Source organism: Mus musculus, chromosome 9 (assembly GCF_000001635.26).
Source record: "Mus musculus strain C57BL/6J chromosome 9, GRCm38.p6 C57BL/6J".
Classification (NCBI taxonomy): domain Eukaryota; kingdom Metazoa; phylum Chordata; class Mammalia; order Rodentia; family Muridae; genus Mus; species Mus musculus.
The window spans coordinates 38,469,079-38,485,381 of record NC_000075.6 but is presented as its reverse complement, the minus strand read 5'-3'; the positions used below and the strand labels follow the sequence as shown (position 1 = coordinate 38,485,381).

Genomic DNA, 16,303 nt, shown 5'->3' with positions numbered 1-16,303 from the left:
GCTCTCATTCAGTAGTTCCTATTTCCTTTGTCTGAAAATTTTCAGTAATTGGAGTTCAATAAACTCTAATGGAATACTTCATTTTATAAGATTTCCCCCTTCCAAAGTTTTTACTTGAGGCAGGCAGATTTCTGAGTTTGAGACCAGTCTGGTCCACAGAGTGAGTTCCAGGACAACCAAGGCTATTTGTCACACAGAGAAACCCTGTCGCAAAAATCCAAAGTTTTTACTTTTATAGTATTTAGGAATTGTAACATAAGCATCCTTCTAAGAATTCAGTCTAATTAATTTTGTTAGCTAAACTTTCTTTGCTTTGTGTTTACAATTTATACAGTTGCAATTGTAACTAAAAGCACATATTTCATCAGGTTGCTATGACAACTAAATAAAGTACTGTAAGTAAATTGATGATAACATGGTGGCACATGGAAAATACCTAAAACAACACAATGTACTGCTATTGCTTTTGGTTACTCACCCAAACCAGATACAAAAAACCCTATTTTTGAAGAATACACTTTGGTTGCAGGACAGAAAACTCATTCTTGAAAGGAAGAAGGGTCTCTCTCTCTTTCTTTCTCTCCTGGGAGTTCATTCATTGTGTGGGAAATCATTATGCAGAAAGATAGATATAAAAAGATATTAGTGATATCGTTGCCTACATACAGCAATGCCAACCTGCAAGTCAAGATGTCCCCACTGGTGCAATAATGGAAAGACTGCTTAAGGGCTTTGTGTTCTGTTTCACAGGAGGGATAATTTACAGGGCACTGTAAAGCTATCCAAAATAAAATTCTGCCAGTAGAAAGAGGAAGGAATTTTTTGTTGTTTTGGGGCTTTATTTGTTTTGTTTTTGTTTTTGTTTTTTACATTATTATTCCTGGAGATGTGTGTGAGATTGCTGATGTAAATCTTTGAGTACAACAATAACTTAGAAAAGGTACAGAGTTAGAACAATTTACGTTGTGTAAACCTTTTTTTTAAAAAATGAATAAAGTGACTTCTAGTGGTATTCTGCCATCCTCATAGATCAATGCCTAGCCGAATTGTCATCAAAGAGGCTTTCTCCTGCAGCTAACAGGAGCAGATGCAGAGACCTACAAACATAAGGAGGAAGAGCCTAAATTGGAGATATCCACCAGGTTTCTCACCTGGAGCTCACGGAATCCTGTGGAAGGCATGAGGTGGCAGAAGGTGGGGGGAATAGTAGGAGCCAGAGAGGTCAAGGTCACCAGGAGAGCACAATCCATGAAATAAATTAAACCAGACTCATATGGTCTCACTCATAGACTGAAGTGGGAATAATGGAGCTTACATGCATTCTGCCAGTGGGAATGTCTCTCTATTTCCTGCTCTTGGAACCCTTTAACGCCAACTGGGTTGCCTTGACTAATCCTGATATGAGTGAAGCTTTGTGTCTAAACTTATTGTATATTGTTATACCCTGTTCTCTTGATGTCCCTGGGATATCTGCTCTTTCCTGAAGGGAAATGAAAATGGAGTGGATCTGAGGGACAGGGCAGGTGTGTATGTGGGAGAACTGGGAGAAGTGGACGGTGCAGATGTATTATATAAGAGAGGAATAAATAAAAAATAATAAAACAGCATATCACTATTTTTTCACATAATTCAGTCTTTCCTAATACTGGAAAAAAGCCAAACTCAGAGAACTATAAATGAAAAATATAAGATAAAAAGGTCAATGAGAGCAGAGAAAATGAAGACCTGAAAAGAAGTTACAGAATGAATGACTTTAGTTAAGAACGAAATAAATCAGATTAGTACATAGGAATTGGACATAGGGAGGGAAATGGAGGGTTCAGGATAAGGTGTGGGGAAGGGCAGGAGAAATGGCTAGATGGGCATGAAAATAAATGGAACTCTTTAACTGAAGTGGGTGATGGGGGGCATCTCCAGGACAAGATAGAGTCCTGGGATAAGGGGGCAGCCAAGAATCAATGGGGATGACTTTAACTATGATTCATTCCATTGGGGATATGGAATCTGAAGATGTCACCTCTTGTAGCCAGATGGGAATCCCTTTAGAGTGATCGGGACACCAAACCACTCACAAACTTTCAGTCCAAAATTTATCCTGACTACAAGTAATATAGGCATGGGGTAAGGAGCAAAGACTGAGGGAATGGCCAAACAATAACTGAGCCAACTTGACATTCATCCCATGAGCAAGCACCAGTTCCTAACACTATTAATGACACTCTGTTATGCTTGCAGACGAGAGTATGTTCTCCGCTTAGAGACTCCACCCAGTAGCTGACTCAAACAGATACAGACACCCATGGCCAAACAGCAGATGGAAGTGGGGATTCTTATAGAAGAATAGATAGAAGAATTGGGGCCCAAAGGAAGTAGGAACCCCACAGGGAGACCGACAATATCAACTAACCTGGACCACTGGGGGACTCAGAATCTGAACCACCAACCACAGAACATACAACACAGGCTGGACTGAGGTCTCCTAGCACATATGTAGCGGATATGCATCTTAGTCTTTATGTAGGTCCTTAACAACTGGAACAGGGGCTATCCCAAAAGCTGTTGCCTATAAGTAGAATATATTCTACTACCTGGGTGCCTTGTCTGGACTCAGCATGAGAGGAAGCTTTAGCCTTGCAGAGACTTGAAGTGCCAGAGTGAGGGGGATATGTGGTGTGAGGCACCTGCTCAGAGGAGGAGGGCAGTTAAGATGGGGGGAATGATTGTGGGAGGGTATGACAGGAAGGGGGACAATGAGCAGGATATAAAGTGAATAAGAAAAACAACAAAACAAAACAATAAACAAATTTTTAAAAAATGTAAGAACATAAATTGGGAGACACTATTTTTAAAAATCTATGAATGTTCAACATGAAAAATGAAGAATTTTGTGATATGTGTAGAAAGGAAAATTAAAACAAAATAAAACACTTACAACAGAAAATTTCCCTAATCTAAATCAAGTAAAGTACACCAAGCTACAAAACACATTTAGAGCTCTAAACAACAAAGGCAGGAAGGAAATCTTTCATCATATTACAGTTAAAATAAGAAAGATACAGAAAAATAGTACATTGAAATCTATTAGGGAACTACACCAAACAACACTGAAAGACGAACCCTTGGGATACTCAAAGATTTCTCAAAAGTATATTTAGGAACCTGGAAATAATTTTGTTGCTGATATTTATTTTTGAGATGGCAATTTAATTACAAAGTTATTTCCTTCCTTTTCTTCCTTCCATAACCTCTCCTATACTCCTCCCATCTTGCCTTCAAACTTTTTGTCTCTTTTTCATTAATCATTATACACACACAAACACATATATGCTAAATGGAACATGTTGAGTCCACTATTACTGGTATTTATTTTCAGGGTTGATGGTTTAGAACCGGAAAACAAGTTAGTATGCTCTTGCCTGCAGCTCTTGTTCCCAGCTTGCCTGGAGTAATAGATTTTTGATAAGGGTGAGTCCTCATGGGCTTTTCTCCATCCGCTTTGGCATTTTGTTGGTGAAGCCCTGTAACTTTTAGAGGTGTTGGATCTAAAACATGTAGGTTTAGAAAATAATTTATATTCTTATTTCACTCTGAGAAGACTCTTCTACCAGAGTAGTTGCATTTTATGAATGAGTCACATGATGTGTGACTGGCCCAAGACCTACTATATTTTCTGACTCATCTCTTTATTTTCCTTGTCATGAGTCTCTCCTCCCTTTTCTCCATCTGAATCTTTATGAATGAATCAGTGCATCTCAATTCTAAAAAAAAAAAAAAAAAAAGAAAGTGCTATTAATATGTGCATGGCATGTGTCAATAACTAAATGTCATTGTTGAGTACATATGATATTACTTTTATGTATGTTTTCAGGGCTAATCATTTGGCATTGAACAACCAATTATGGTGCTCTTCTGTGGACAGGAGCACATATCCCTTTTCCCGGTTTAATGCCTGTAGTTCTTTTTGTAGAGCTTTTTCTCATGAGCTTTTGCCAATCTATTCTGTCACATTCTTTGTAGTCATCTTTGATCTGCTCACATTTGAAAGGTTGTATTGTCAATATTTTGATGGTATAGATTCTGATACTCACAGATAAGTGTAGTCTCTACTCCTCATCCGGGAGTATTGGAGTAGTGTGCTTCAAGATTTAAAGAGAAATTCCAATCCAGATTAAACTACCCAGAAAAATAATTTGTTATAATTAAGGACAAAGAAAAACTTTCTGTGATAAAAAACAGGCTAAAGGAATATATGGTCACTAAGTCTATGGAGTATGAAAGAATCATTTTAACTCATGAAAAAGAACACATCCAGAAGGATATCGGAAACAACAGACCAAATTAGAACATTAGTTCAATACATGAGAAAGAGAAAAAAATACCAAAAATATGAATTAAATAAAATGACAGGAGTCAGTAAACATATTTTACTAATGGTTTGAATTTTCTAATCATAATACATTGACTAGCAATATGAATGATCAAAGACCAATCTTAGTTTCCTCGAAAAAAAGCACTTTTCTTTTTTAATTTTTTTTATTTTTTATTCATTTTTCAAATTCCATATTTCATTCTGCCGTCCACCATCCTACCTCTGACTGCTATATGTCCCACACCTCCTCCCCAGCCCACCCTGTCTCCATGTGGATGTACCCCCCAACACACACACACACACACACACACACACACACACACTCCACCTGACCTCTAAATTCCCTGGGGCCTCCAGTCTCTTGAGAACCCTGCATCATCTCTGAATGAACACAGACCCATCCTCTACTGTATATGTGTTGGGGGGGGGCTCATATCAGCTCATGTGTACAGTCTGTTTGGTGGTCCAGTGTTTGAAAGATCTCTGTGGTCCAAATTAGTTAAGACTGCTGGTCCTCCTAAAGGGTCACCCTTTTCCTTAGCTTCTTTCAGTCTTTCTTAATATAACAACAGGGGTCAGCTGCTTCTGTCCATTGGTAGGGTACAAATATCTGCATCTGACTCTTTCAGTTGCTTGCTGGGTCTTTTGGAGGGCAGTCATGATAGGTCCCTTTTTGTGAGCGCTCCATAGTCTCAGTAATAGTGTCAGGCGTTGGGACCTCACCTTAAGCTAGATCCCACTTGAGCCTTTCGCTGGACCTTCTTTTCCTCAAGTTCTTCTCCATTTCCATCCCTGTAATTCTTTCAGACAGGAACGGTTATGGGTCAGAGGTGTGACTGTGGGTTGGCAACTCCACTTCTCACTTGATGTCCTGTCTTCCTTCTGGAGGTAAGCTCTATAAGTTCCCTCTCCCTACTTTTAGGCCTTTCATCTAAGGTCCCTCCTCTTGAGTCCTGGCAGTCTCTCACCTCCCAGGTCTTTGGTGCATTTTGGGGAACCTCCCCACCAACTTCCTATTTCCTGAGGTTGCCTGTTTCCATTCTTTCTGCTGGCCCTCAGGGCTTCAGGCCTTTTCCCTCACCCAGTACCAGATCAGGTTCCCCTCTCGCCCCCACTTCCCCTTTTCTAGTCATAATAGTGAATATGAGAACAACCTATCAAGATAACATTTTAATTTAAACACACACACACATATGCACTCTATTCTGTTAAGTATTTCTAGACATAAAGACAGGCTAACTTCTAAAAAGTAACAGATGATTTTAATACTCTATTTTCATGAATAGAAATGTCATCTCACAAAATTAAATGAAGAAAGATTTGAGCTATATGAAATGCATGAAGTAATATGTTTGAACATTTGAATATTTAAAGTTATAAACCTGAGCATTTGAACAAATGACTGACCATTTGCTACTGCTGTTTAGGAAGGCTGTAAATACTTTTGGAGGTAGAACTTTGACAGACAAGATCCCTGGAGAGAGTTGTCAAGGTTTTATATACATGCTTCATTTCCCAACCACACTCTACTTTCTTACTTTGAAATGGTTGGCTTTTGTGAGTGAGATAATAGTCTTTTTCTCACAAAGTTTGCTATTTGTGTACAAAAGACTACTGAATTTATAGCTTGATTTTATATACTGCCACTTTGGTAAATTATTTTGATCATTTCTATAGGTTTTCCATAAGAATTGTTGGAATTCTACATACAAAAGAATTGTATAAATATTGTATTTTCTGTAATTAGGGATAAAAATAACTCTTTTTTCTTCCTTCCTTCCTTCCTTCCTTCCTTCCTTCCTTCCTTCCTTCTGTCCTTCCTTTTCTTTCTTTCTTTCTTTCTTTCTTTCTTTCTTTCTTTCTTTCTTTCTCTCTCTCTCTCTCTCTCTCTCTCTCTCTCCCTCCCTCCCTCCCTCCCTCCCTCCCTCCCCCCCCTCTCTCTCTCTCTATCTCTTTCTTTCTTTCTTTCTTTCTTTCTTTCTTTCTATTTGTGTCCCTTTAATTTTCTTCTCAGATCTTATTGCTATAGCTAGTACTTCAAGTGCTGTACAGAAAAAGAGGAGAAATAGTGGATATGCCTGACATACTTCTGATTTTACTGAGAGTGCTCTAATTTTTCTCTATTTTGGATAATGGTGACTGAAGATTTGTCAAATAAATAATTTATGTTGATGTATGTTCCCTCTAATCCTACTCTCTCTAGTATATTTATCATGTGCTTTGACAGAGGCTGTTTCTGAAATGATGGATGCATTTTAAGATGATTTATTATATTTATTGACTTACGTATTTAAATTATCCTTATATGTTCAAAGAACAAAAACAATTTGATTGTTATGTATTTTTGTTGATAAGCTGTTTTGCTATTTTCTGTGTTTTTGCTTGATATGCATGTGCTTAGTTTGCAAGTTCTCTTAATTAATTAATTAATTAATTAATTTAGTTAGTTAGTTAGTTATTTTATGTCATGACTGTTCTTTACCCTCCCTCCTAACCTCCCAGCTCTTCCTCTCCACCTCCTGCCCGGATCCATCCCCCCTTTTTATTGAGGATTTTTGCATGCATGCTAATTTCCTCTTCTGTTTCCCTTTGATGATGAACAGAAATGTAAAAGTATAATCCAAATGATCTCTTAATTCCGTAACTCAGTTTTTGGTCAAAGTTTTTCATCAGATCAATAAAAATCCTAACTACTATATTTAGTATACTAGAAATTCATCCATGAATGATTTTGTTTTATTACATTTTGATAATGTATGACAAATGGGGTTAATATAGTATTCCTGAATTTGTTTCAATTTGGTTTTGTCAAAAGTGTAGTTGATTTAGGAAAAACTTGCATGGTCAGCTGAGAAAAATATATATTCTTTGTTGTTTCAGAAGACTACACTGTAGGTATCTGCAAGGTCCATTTGCTACATAATGCCATTTAATCCTAATGTGTCTCTGTTTGATTGTTTAATAAAGATGACCTTTCTATTTTAGATGGTCTATCTATTGGAGAAAGACTACTGCTGAGTCAGAGGTAATCTATGTCTTTCAGTCTAATAATACACTTTTTATAAAACTACGTGAACTTGAGTTTGGTACACAGATGCTTAGGATTACAATGTCCTATTGGTTTGGTTAATTATTCCATTGAATTTTCCCATTCTATTTTCATTACAGAAGTGTTTGCTCTTATTCTTATTATAAAGTTCATCTTTAATTACTTTAAATTTTTTGATAAAGTACTGTACAAGGTTGTTCTGTAAAATTTTCTGCCTTTGAACACATTCATGTAGTTTTCATTGGAGATAATTTATGTGGTACTAGTATAACTGAGAAAAGACAAATTTCCATATATTTATTTTTTGAATTGTGAAGTAGACATGTGACTTCCTGTTTTGTCTTATGACTTAGGTAAAAATATAGTCTAGAAGGTTGGTCCTGTGCAAGATTTGTGTCAGCAGTAGGCCAGAAATAGTTGGTACGCTGCCTGTTCTGTTATAGGTAGGACTGTGAATATGGAAATGTTGCAAGAATAAACAGGGTTAAGATTTTCTCATTCTTATTAAGTAAGTTACATGAAGGCTTATCTAAGACAATGAGATAAAACAAAATTAAAATGGGATAAAATGCAAAAAACATTAATTTAGTGTTCTTATTGTTGAAGATGATACAAATCCATGCAAAAGAGAATGATAAAAAATTCTCTAGAGTATTCTTAGATTTGATAGAAAAAATAGTAAATGCTTAGGACTGATAAATTGATAAATTAACAGCATGAAAAAGTAGCCCAAAGATCAGAAATTTTTCTAATACTTACATGCTGTCAAATAAATGAAGAAAACATACCCATTCATGATTATCTCAAAAACAAAACAAAACAAAACAAAACAAACAACAAAGCTGTATTAAGTGTAACAAGAATGTGTAAAATAGCCAAAGAAAGTGTGGTATATTTATACAGAGGATAGTGTTTCAGGCATAAGAAAAAACAAAGTTATATAATTTGTGGGAAAAGAGATATAACTGCAAGTAATCATACCAAGCAAAGTACAACATTCTTAGAAAAGCAAATTTGATATAATTTTCTGATTTATGAATCCTTGGTTACATATAGGTATCTAGGTATAAGTCTGCTTATTTTCAAGGGAATAGAAAGGATTTCTAACAGGAGTGGTAGAGAAGGTAAGACACAAAAGTACAGAGCGTTGCATACATGTTCTTGGATGAACGTGTTCTTATGAAACACAATATTATAGACAATGATTATATACAATAAGAATTTGAAAAACAATACTTCCTTAAAATGCTGTTCAAATTTAATATGAGAGCTTCAGATTTTTTTTTTTTTTTTTTTTTTTTTTTTTTTTTTTTTGCTTTTTTCGAGACTGGGTTTCTTTGTATAGCCTTGGCTGTCCTGCAACTCACTTTGTAGATCAGGATGTCCTCAAACTCTGAAATCTGCTTGCCTCTGCCTCCCAAGTGCTGGTTTTAAAGGCGTGCACCACCACCACCCGGTGAAAGCTTCATATTTTTAATCTTATGACACTCAGAAGCTACTTAAAGTTTCCTATTCATATTAAGGAAACTTTAATTGATCAAGTCTGAATGGTCTTACTATAAATGACAAGGAGAGCTGCCTTCTGCAGATGCTGGTCTGAGATTTTAAGTAGAATTAGGCACCATCCATCAGTCTCTCTTAATCTTGTTTTCATTTTACAGATAGGAATGAAATCCTCCAATATTTCTTCAAGTTTTTACTGGCAAATTAGATTCTCGTGTGCTTAAGAAAAAATAGTCTTTTAAAAACACATGCATAGATAAATACCCTCAAGAATATAATTAAAAGTGTTGTCAGACTTCAGAGTTCAATGTAGAGAAATTGAAAAAATGATAGGCATAAGGTTAATGGTTTTTATAGTTCTAGCTCTGTTACATTTTCTGTCAGTTTTGGTGGTAGATAAGCACATCAAGAATATATTACATAATCAAGAATAAAAGAGTAACATCTAATGTGAACGTCCACAGCCTTAAAATGCCTATTTTAACTACATAGAAATTCACTGCTTCAGTATACCTGCTTGAGTCAAGAAAAATTATCTCCACTCAGTGTGTTAGTCTTTTAAATTTCAAAGGTTTAAGACAAAATGATGTTTAAGTTTTAAAAATTCTATTTAATTTTTTCATTTTTGTTGATAGATGATGCAGCTGATAGTAGTCAATAGATAATAGATAAGATTAATAATATCACAAATGAATATGTCCGTCTCTAAATGTCTGTAGACTTTAACAAGGTGCATTCAAAATAAATGTCTATTTTCCCAATAACTGTAAAAGTATAAAACCCTTTAATGAAGTTTAAGACAATACTTTTACCCTGCAGACCTAATAATTGTGTAATTCCATCTAGATCACCTAAGAAAACATGGGTCTGATGATAACCCAGAGGTTTCAGTGAACATCTGCCTTCACTATCTATGTCTTTTCTCTCATAAAATGATTTTTAATATTTTTCCTCCATTTTCTTACTCAATTTTTATGTGTGTATGTTTGGGGGAATGCAATGCAACATTCTTTTTGCCACTTTGATTTCTTTAATAATATCCTCAGGAGTTCTCTCTGCAAATGTACAAAAGCTAATTGACTTATAAAGCTAGTATTATATTTTATCTGTACTTTATTCAGATTAACAAATATATATAAACAGAGTTCATAGTAAACTGGTCATGTGCTATAATGAGATACATAATCAATGCAGTGAAACCCATAAAAGAAACTCTAGTCAAGCCCCAGTGCCACACGTTCTGGTTGAGTCAGCTTGACAAGCCGAGAGGCTTGAAAGCTACTCTCGAGGCAAAAGAGTTTCACGGAAACTCGCTCCTGGAGTCTGGCGTGCTCTCTAAATTTTCCATTCCCGAGTCAGTCTAGTGGATGGATCCACGTGCTCTCTTTATTATAAGTGCCTTTTAAGATTGAATTCTGACCTAGCTAAAGCCTTCCGCCAGTGTTCCAACAGTCCTAGAACGTCCTTGAGCTAGACAGTGACATTCAGAATAGCCTCTGGTATTACACTATCAATAAAAGCCAAGTCGCTCCCATATACAGGAATTTACAATGGTTTAGGAAGTAGATCAGGCTGTGGTTTTAGAGTATTGCATTATGCATGAGATGGTTAGCTAGAACGGAACTCCCTAGTTAGAACCATGACTTGGTTGTGAAAGCCCTTGCCCTAAGAGAGTAAAGATCTCACACCTGGCTTCTAAGACTATAGCTGAGTTACACGTATTTACAATGGCCTAAGGGAAGGTGGACTATACAATAGACTAAAATAGGAACTATGGCAAGGGCACGAAGCCCTTGACCCTGGCTTCTAAGATTAAGCTAATCTTAGGTGGAGCCCTTTTTGATCCCAGTTGTTAACAATGAATTCTATCCCAGGTGGTTCCCATTAGACCTTCTGTGTTTGCATTCCTCTGTTTTATATAAGAATCCAGTAACCTCTTTGTACCTTGCTGGTATATCACCCAACTTCCTTATTGTCTTCTGCATAAAAAGTCTGATGCTCGATTTGACATTACATTCAGATTCCACAAGACCTCTCCTGTGTGCGTCTGTTTGTCATTCATCCTACGCTTTGTCCACCCGCGACTAGAGACCCGTTCCATGCAGACAAAGGGGTCCAGAGGGTCTGCAGCACCCCAGGCAATCTAAAGTTGTGTCCAGCAAAGGAACAGAACACCAAGTGATTATATAATGCAGTTAAAAAGAGGCACATATGAGGATCAAGTATTACAAAATGCAAAAGCTACAAGATACCATTTATATTACTAATTAGATACATTTTTATCTCAACAAGGAAAATTGTTTTATTGGATCAAAAGACATGATCCAATTGTTCAAAATTCATTGCTCTTGCAGGAAACCTGGGTCTCTTTCAGGGAAATCACACAGAAACTCACAATCATCATTAACTCTAGTCCTGTGTTTCTAATGCCCTCTTCTGGCCTCTGTGGGTTTCTGTATGCCCATGATTCAATAAGCTTATACAAGCACACACACATACACATAAAAAATTCTTTAACTTAAAAAGATGAACAAGAGAAAACATTAAACAATAATTCAAATGTATACACATACTATATATCTAAGGTATATAAATATATGTATAAATGAATTCTTAAGAAAAATGAAGGTGGCTAATATTGGTTTCAGACGGGTAAGTAGTTGTTATTTCTGAAATATAAGTCCAAGATTTAATATTGTTAAAAAACTACTATAATAGTAGTAATTGTTTATTAACTTTCCAAGTCCAGTAACTACATGAGGAAGGACACTCGTTCATTTTAACGCTTTCTCTTACTCAGGGTCTTTATCAAGGCATCTTTAACATCTTTGTTCCTCAAGCTGTAGATTAAGGGATTCAGCAGAGGAACTGTATTGGTATAAAAGATAGAGGAGATTTTGCCTTCATTCATTGACTCAGCAGAAGATGGTTTGAGATACATAAATGCACCTGATCCAAAGAACAGAGAAACTGCAATTATGTGGGAGCTGCAGGTGCTGAAGGCTTTGGACCTGTCCTCCTTGGAGCTGATACGAAAAATACTTGCGATGATAAAACCATAAGAGATAAAGATGGTGATAGTGGGCACAATGATGTTGATGCCCACAACAACAAATACCTCCAGTTCATTGACATAGGTGCTGGTGCAGGAGAGCTGAAGCAAAGGGAGGATGTCACAGAAGTAGTGATTGATGGTGTTAGCATCACAGAAGGTCAGTCTCAGCATGCATCCCGTGTGAGCCATGGCACCAGAAAATGCCATCATGTATGAACTAAACATAAGGATCAAACATTGTTTAGGAGACATGACAATATTATACAAGAGTGGGTTACAAATGGCCACATAGCGATCATAGGCCATTGAGGTCAAAATGTAACACTCAGAGATGGAGAAAAAACAGAAAAAGAAAAGCTGTGCCATGCATCCTCTGTAGGAAATAGTATTCTTCTCTGATATAAAGCTCTCCAGCATTTTGGGTGTGAAAACAGAAGAGTACCAGAGGTCAACAAAGGACAAGTTAAAGAGGAAAAAGTACATTGGAGTGTGGAGATGAGAGTTCAGTCCAATTAAGCTAATCAAACCCTGATTTCCCAGCACAGTGACCACATACATCATTAGAAACAGGATGAAGAGGGGGCACTGGAGATCGGACTCCTTGGTTAATCCCACCAGAATGAATTCAGTCACTGAAGAGCCATTTTCAAAACCCATTCTTCTTTAAAGGAATCTGTGAACCCAGGCCAAGAGAAAACATGTTAGAAGGAAATACGAGCATTCCCCCAACCGTCTTTCATACAACATAGAGCATCACCCTTAGAACTAATCCCTTTAATACAATCATTGCCTTGTGTTTAAATTCTTTATCTTTATCTCTCTCTCTCTCTCTCTCTCTCTCTCTCTCTCTCTCTCTCTATTTCTCTCTCTCTCAACACACACACACACACACACACACACAATTACATACTTCTTTTTTAATAATTTTGGTTGGAAGTCTCTCATCTTTTCCGAGTTCTAGCTTTCATTCTCTATGTACTCAATTTTATATTATTTTTATTCTTCATCAGGATAATTTGTGCTTCTAATATATTTTTATTATTAGAGGAAGTGTGGCCTTTCTCTAGAGATGGTTAACTCACCAGGAACTACACTCAAAGAGAAAACTGACTCTCCTTCTCCCTACAGCCTATAACTGCTAAGAAAAGAAACCCAACTCCCCTTCCTATGCAAGGATTTGGCCTGTATAGGGCTTGCACAAATCTTATGTATGATTTTACAATTATTCAAAGTTTGTATGTGCAACTTCCATTATGTGTCCAAAAGATTCATTTTCCTTGTATTAATCCACTCTCTGGCTCTTATACTTCCTTTTCCTAATTATTAACAAGACAAATAATTTTGTACAATATCAATCCCATCCCATATGAAAACATGTTTTCTGAAATTGAAAGAAAAAGGAAGGAGCTGAACCAATATAGAATCATATTCAGTTTTTTTCTTGTCATGAAACTTCAACTCATTGATGAGATTAGCAATATATACCTTAGTAACATTTGTTGACCTCTAAAACAGGTTAAACTTTGATAAAATAAAATAAGTACATTGTTCTTAAAAATTCAATAATAGTTCAGTTACTCTCACATCATAGAAAAAATCTATGAATATAGACTAATAATGTTCTAGCCAAGTAGAGATAATTATGTCAAAATTCTGCCTTCCCTAACATTCCCAATATCTCTGAGCAGTTTCCATGTCCCATTTTGAGCAGAATTTTAAATACCTTTTACTTGAATCTGCATAATATGGAAAATAGTGACTTATATTTTAGATCTCTGGACTTTAAGGTTAAAGGAAGACAATAAGAATGGAATTTAGAAAGTCACATCTATCTTTCTTTCTTTCTTTCTTTCCTTCCTTCCTTCCTTCCTTCCTTCCTTCCTTCCTTCCTTTCTTTCTTTCTTTCTTTCTTTCTTTCTTTCTTTCTTTCTTTTTCTTTCTTTCTTTTTTCCTGAGACAGGATTTCTCTGTGTAGCTCTGGCTGTCCTGGAACTCACTCTGTAAACCAGGCTGACCTTGAACTCAAAAATCATCTGTCTCTGCCTCCCTAGTGCTGGGATTAAAGGTGTATGCCACAACTGCCTGGCAGAAAGTCACATTTACCAAGTTAAAAAAAAGTACAGTTTCTTCATTTTCTTTTCAATTACTTACTTAGCTGGTTTTGAAGGAGCAATTATATCATAGATCTATTTCACATATGTTCAGCCAGTATCTCAAACTGAAACTCATAACTTAGTATCATAAGTTAAAACTATCTCAGGAAGCAGAATAAAATTATCACCTTTACTTTTTATGTGTAAGAGTTTCAATGTGCTACTAATGTTATCATGCAGTCCCATATCAACAGGGTAGATATCACCCAGATTTCTCAAAGGAATAGTTTCTTTATGAATTAGGGAGATAAGTGGTTTATAGATGTACCTTGGACTTTCAATTTGTCATTATTTCCTTAGGGAACTTTGATATTTTACTCAAGTTTTCCTTCACTTTAGGGATTGGAAATCCTCCAGGGAGAATGAAACTATGTAGTTTCTAATTCAGTAAGGTAATAGAATAGGAACTGCAGAATCCTTCTTAATTAACATAGTAGAGCCATAACAATCTGTGAAGATTCTGAGAATTAGGCATGGCATTCCAGCTTCCTTGCCTGCCATGATACCAGCCACACTGGATTGACAGGGGGAAACAAGTCATTCACTACTTCTGACATAACAACACAGAAAAAGAATGAAAACACACTCCTAAGAAATGAATGTAACAAGCATGCACACATTTAGTACCACATTGTGTTTACTTGTTTTTTGTTTTTTTTTTAAAGATTATTTTCTATGTATCCTGTCTCACAGGTCTTTCTGAACAACACAGTACATACTCTGATCTCAAACGCCAGTAAGAAAGGAATCATGGGTGAAAGTGGGAGACTGTATAGTTAATACTCTCAAGTCAATATAGGGAAAAGAGTTGAAAAATCTCACCCATAGTTTCTCCTAATTAAAAAATAAATGGTTAAGTGTGGTACTTCCAATGCCTTAAACTTTCCATGAGTTAATCAGATCTTTGACTATTGTTGAGAATGTTGCGCTATTGTTGAGTGTTAATAGGAATTAACATGCAGTAGATTCATTTTCAGTAACAATAAGAATAGATACAGGGATGTGTAAATGATATCACCACCATTCCTACCCAAAATATGTCAAAGGAATAAAATATGAAAACTCCTAGAAACACTATCTCCCAGCATCACCTCCAGGGTGGAAAGAAGTATCTAATAGGTCATGATGCATCTTATTTGGATAGTGCTTTGGGGTTGGTTTCAGTCTCTGTTCTTTAAGAGCTCTGAAGGAATCTTTCATTCTGGTCATCTGGGAGCTACCCTGGACAAAACAAAACAAAAGTTAATGCTATATTTAAGCATTTAAAAATAATTAATACCAATACTTTTCAAACTCTTCCCAAATGTTGAAGGAATGTTAATACATAGAAAATAATTTTATAAGTCTAATAACTAAAGTCAAACAAAAATAATCAAACAAATATGGTCACTCCCATGACTATATTATAAGTTTTTCTTTAATCCAGCTAAGTATTAAGATAGGTAAATTTGGACATTGTTGTCATATCAAGATTGCTTTCTAACCTTTTCCTTATATTTATTTCTAATAAAATTGGGTATGTTTTGTTGTACACTTTTTTTTAATTCTTTGTTGGAATTCATTTGTATATATACTTATTTTCTTAATTACCTTCTCATATTATTCATTGTTATTATATTAAAAAAGAATTGATATGTGTGTTGACACTTAAAGATTGTTGAATGTTTGTGTTCATTATAAAATGTTTGTTTGAATCTTTAGAACTTTTGATGTAGAAGGTCACATCCTTTCTGAAGAGGATTCATTATTCTTCATTGTAGCTGCTTGCATTTTAATGCTAGTGGGCATTAAACAGTTTGCAGGAGAGGGACTGCAAATCGCTTTTGAGAAACTGTCCCACTTTGATTCTGACTGGTAAATAAAGATGCCAGCAGCTAATAGCTGGGGAAGAAAGTCAGAGACTGGATTTTAGGATTCCTGGGCTTGGAACCATGAGAAAGAGGAAGAAAGTGATCCACCATGCCAGGAGACTGTGGAGAGAGGGGAGATATTGGGAAGAAAAGCAAGGAGAGGACCTTGGGCTCTGAACCAAGAAAGTGTGGCCTACATCACTGACTAATTAAAATTAAGAGCAGACAAGATAGAACATAGAAATTAGTAAATAGTAACTCGGAAATATTGGTGGAGGTAGATTCCAGCAGCATGTAGGTTAGTAAGTTGCCCAGCTATTGTGC

The 16,303-nt window shown here is 36.0% G+C and overlaps 1 protein-coding gene across 1 annotated transcript; it reads right to left on the bottom strand.

The window, feature by feature from the left end:
• Positions 1–11,700: 11,700 nt before the first annotated feature.
• Positions 11,701–12,633, bottom strand: Olfr905 (olfactory receptor 905). The gene has a single exon (NM_146804.2). The coding sequence runs from the start codon at positions 12,631–12,633 to the stop codon at positions 11,701–11,703; it is 933 nt and encodes a 310-aa protein (NP_667015.2).
• Between the last annotated feature and the right edge of the window lie 3,670 nt (positions 12,634–16,303).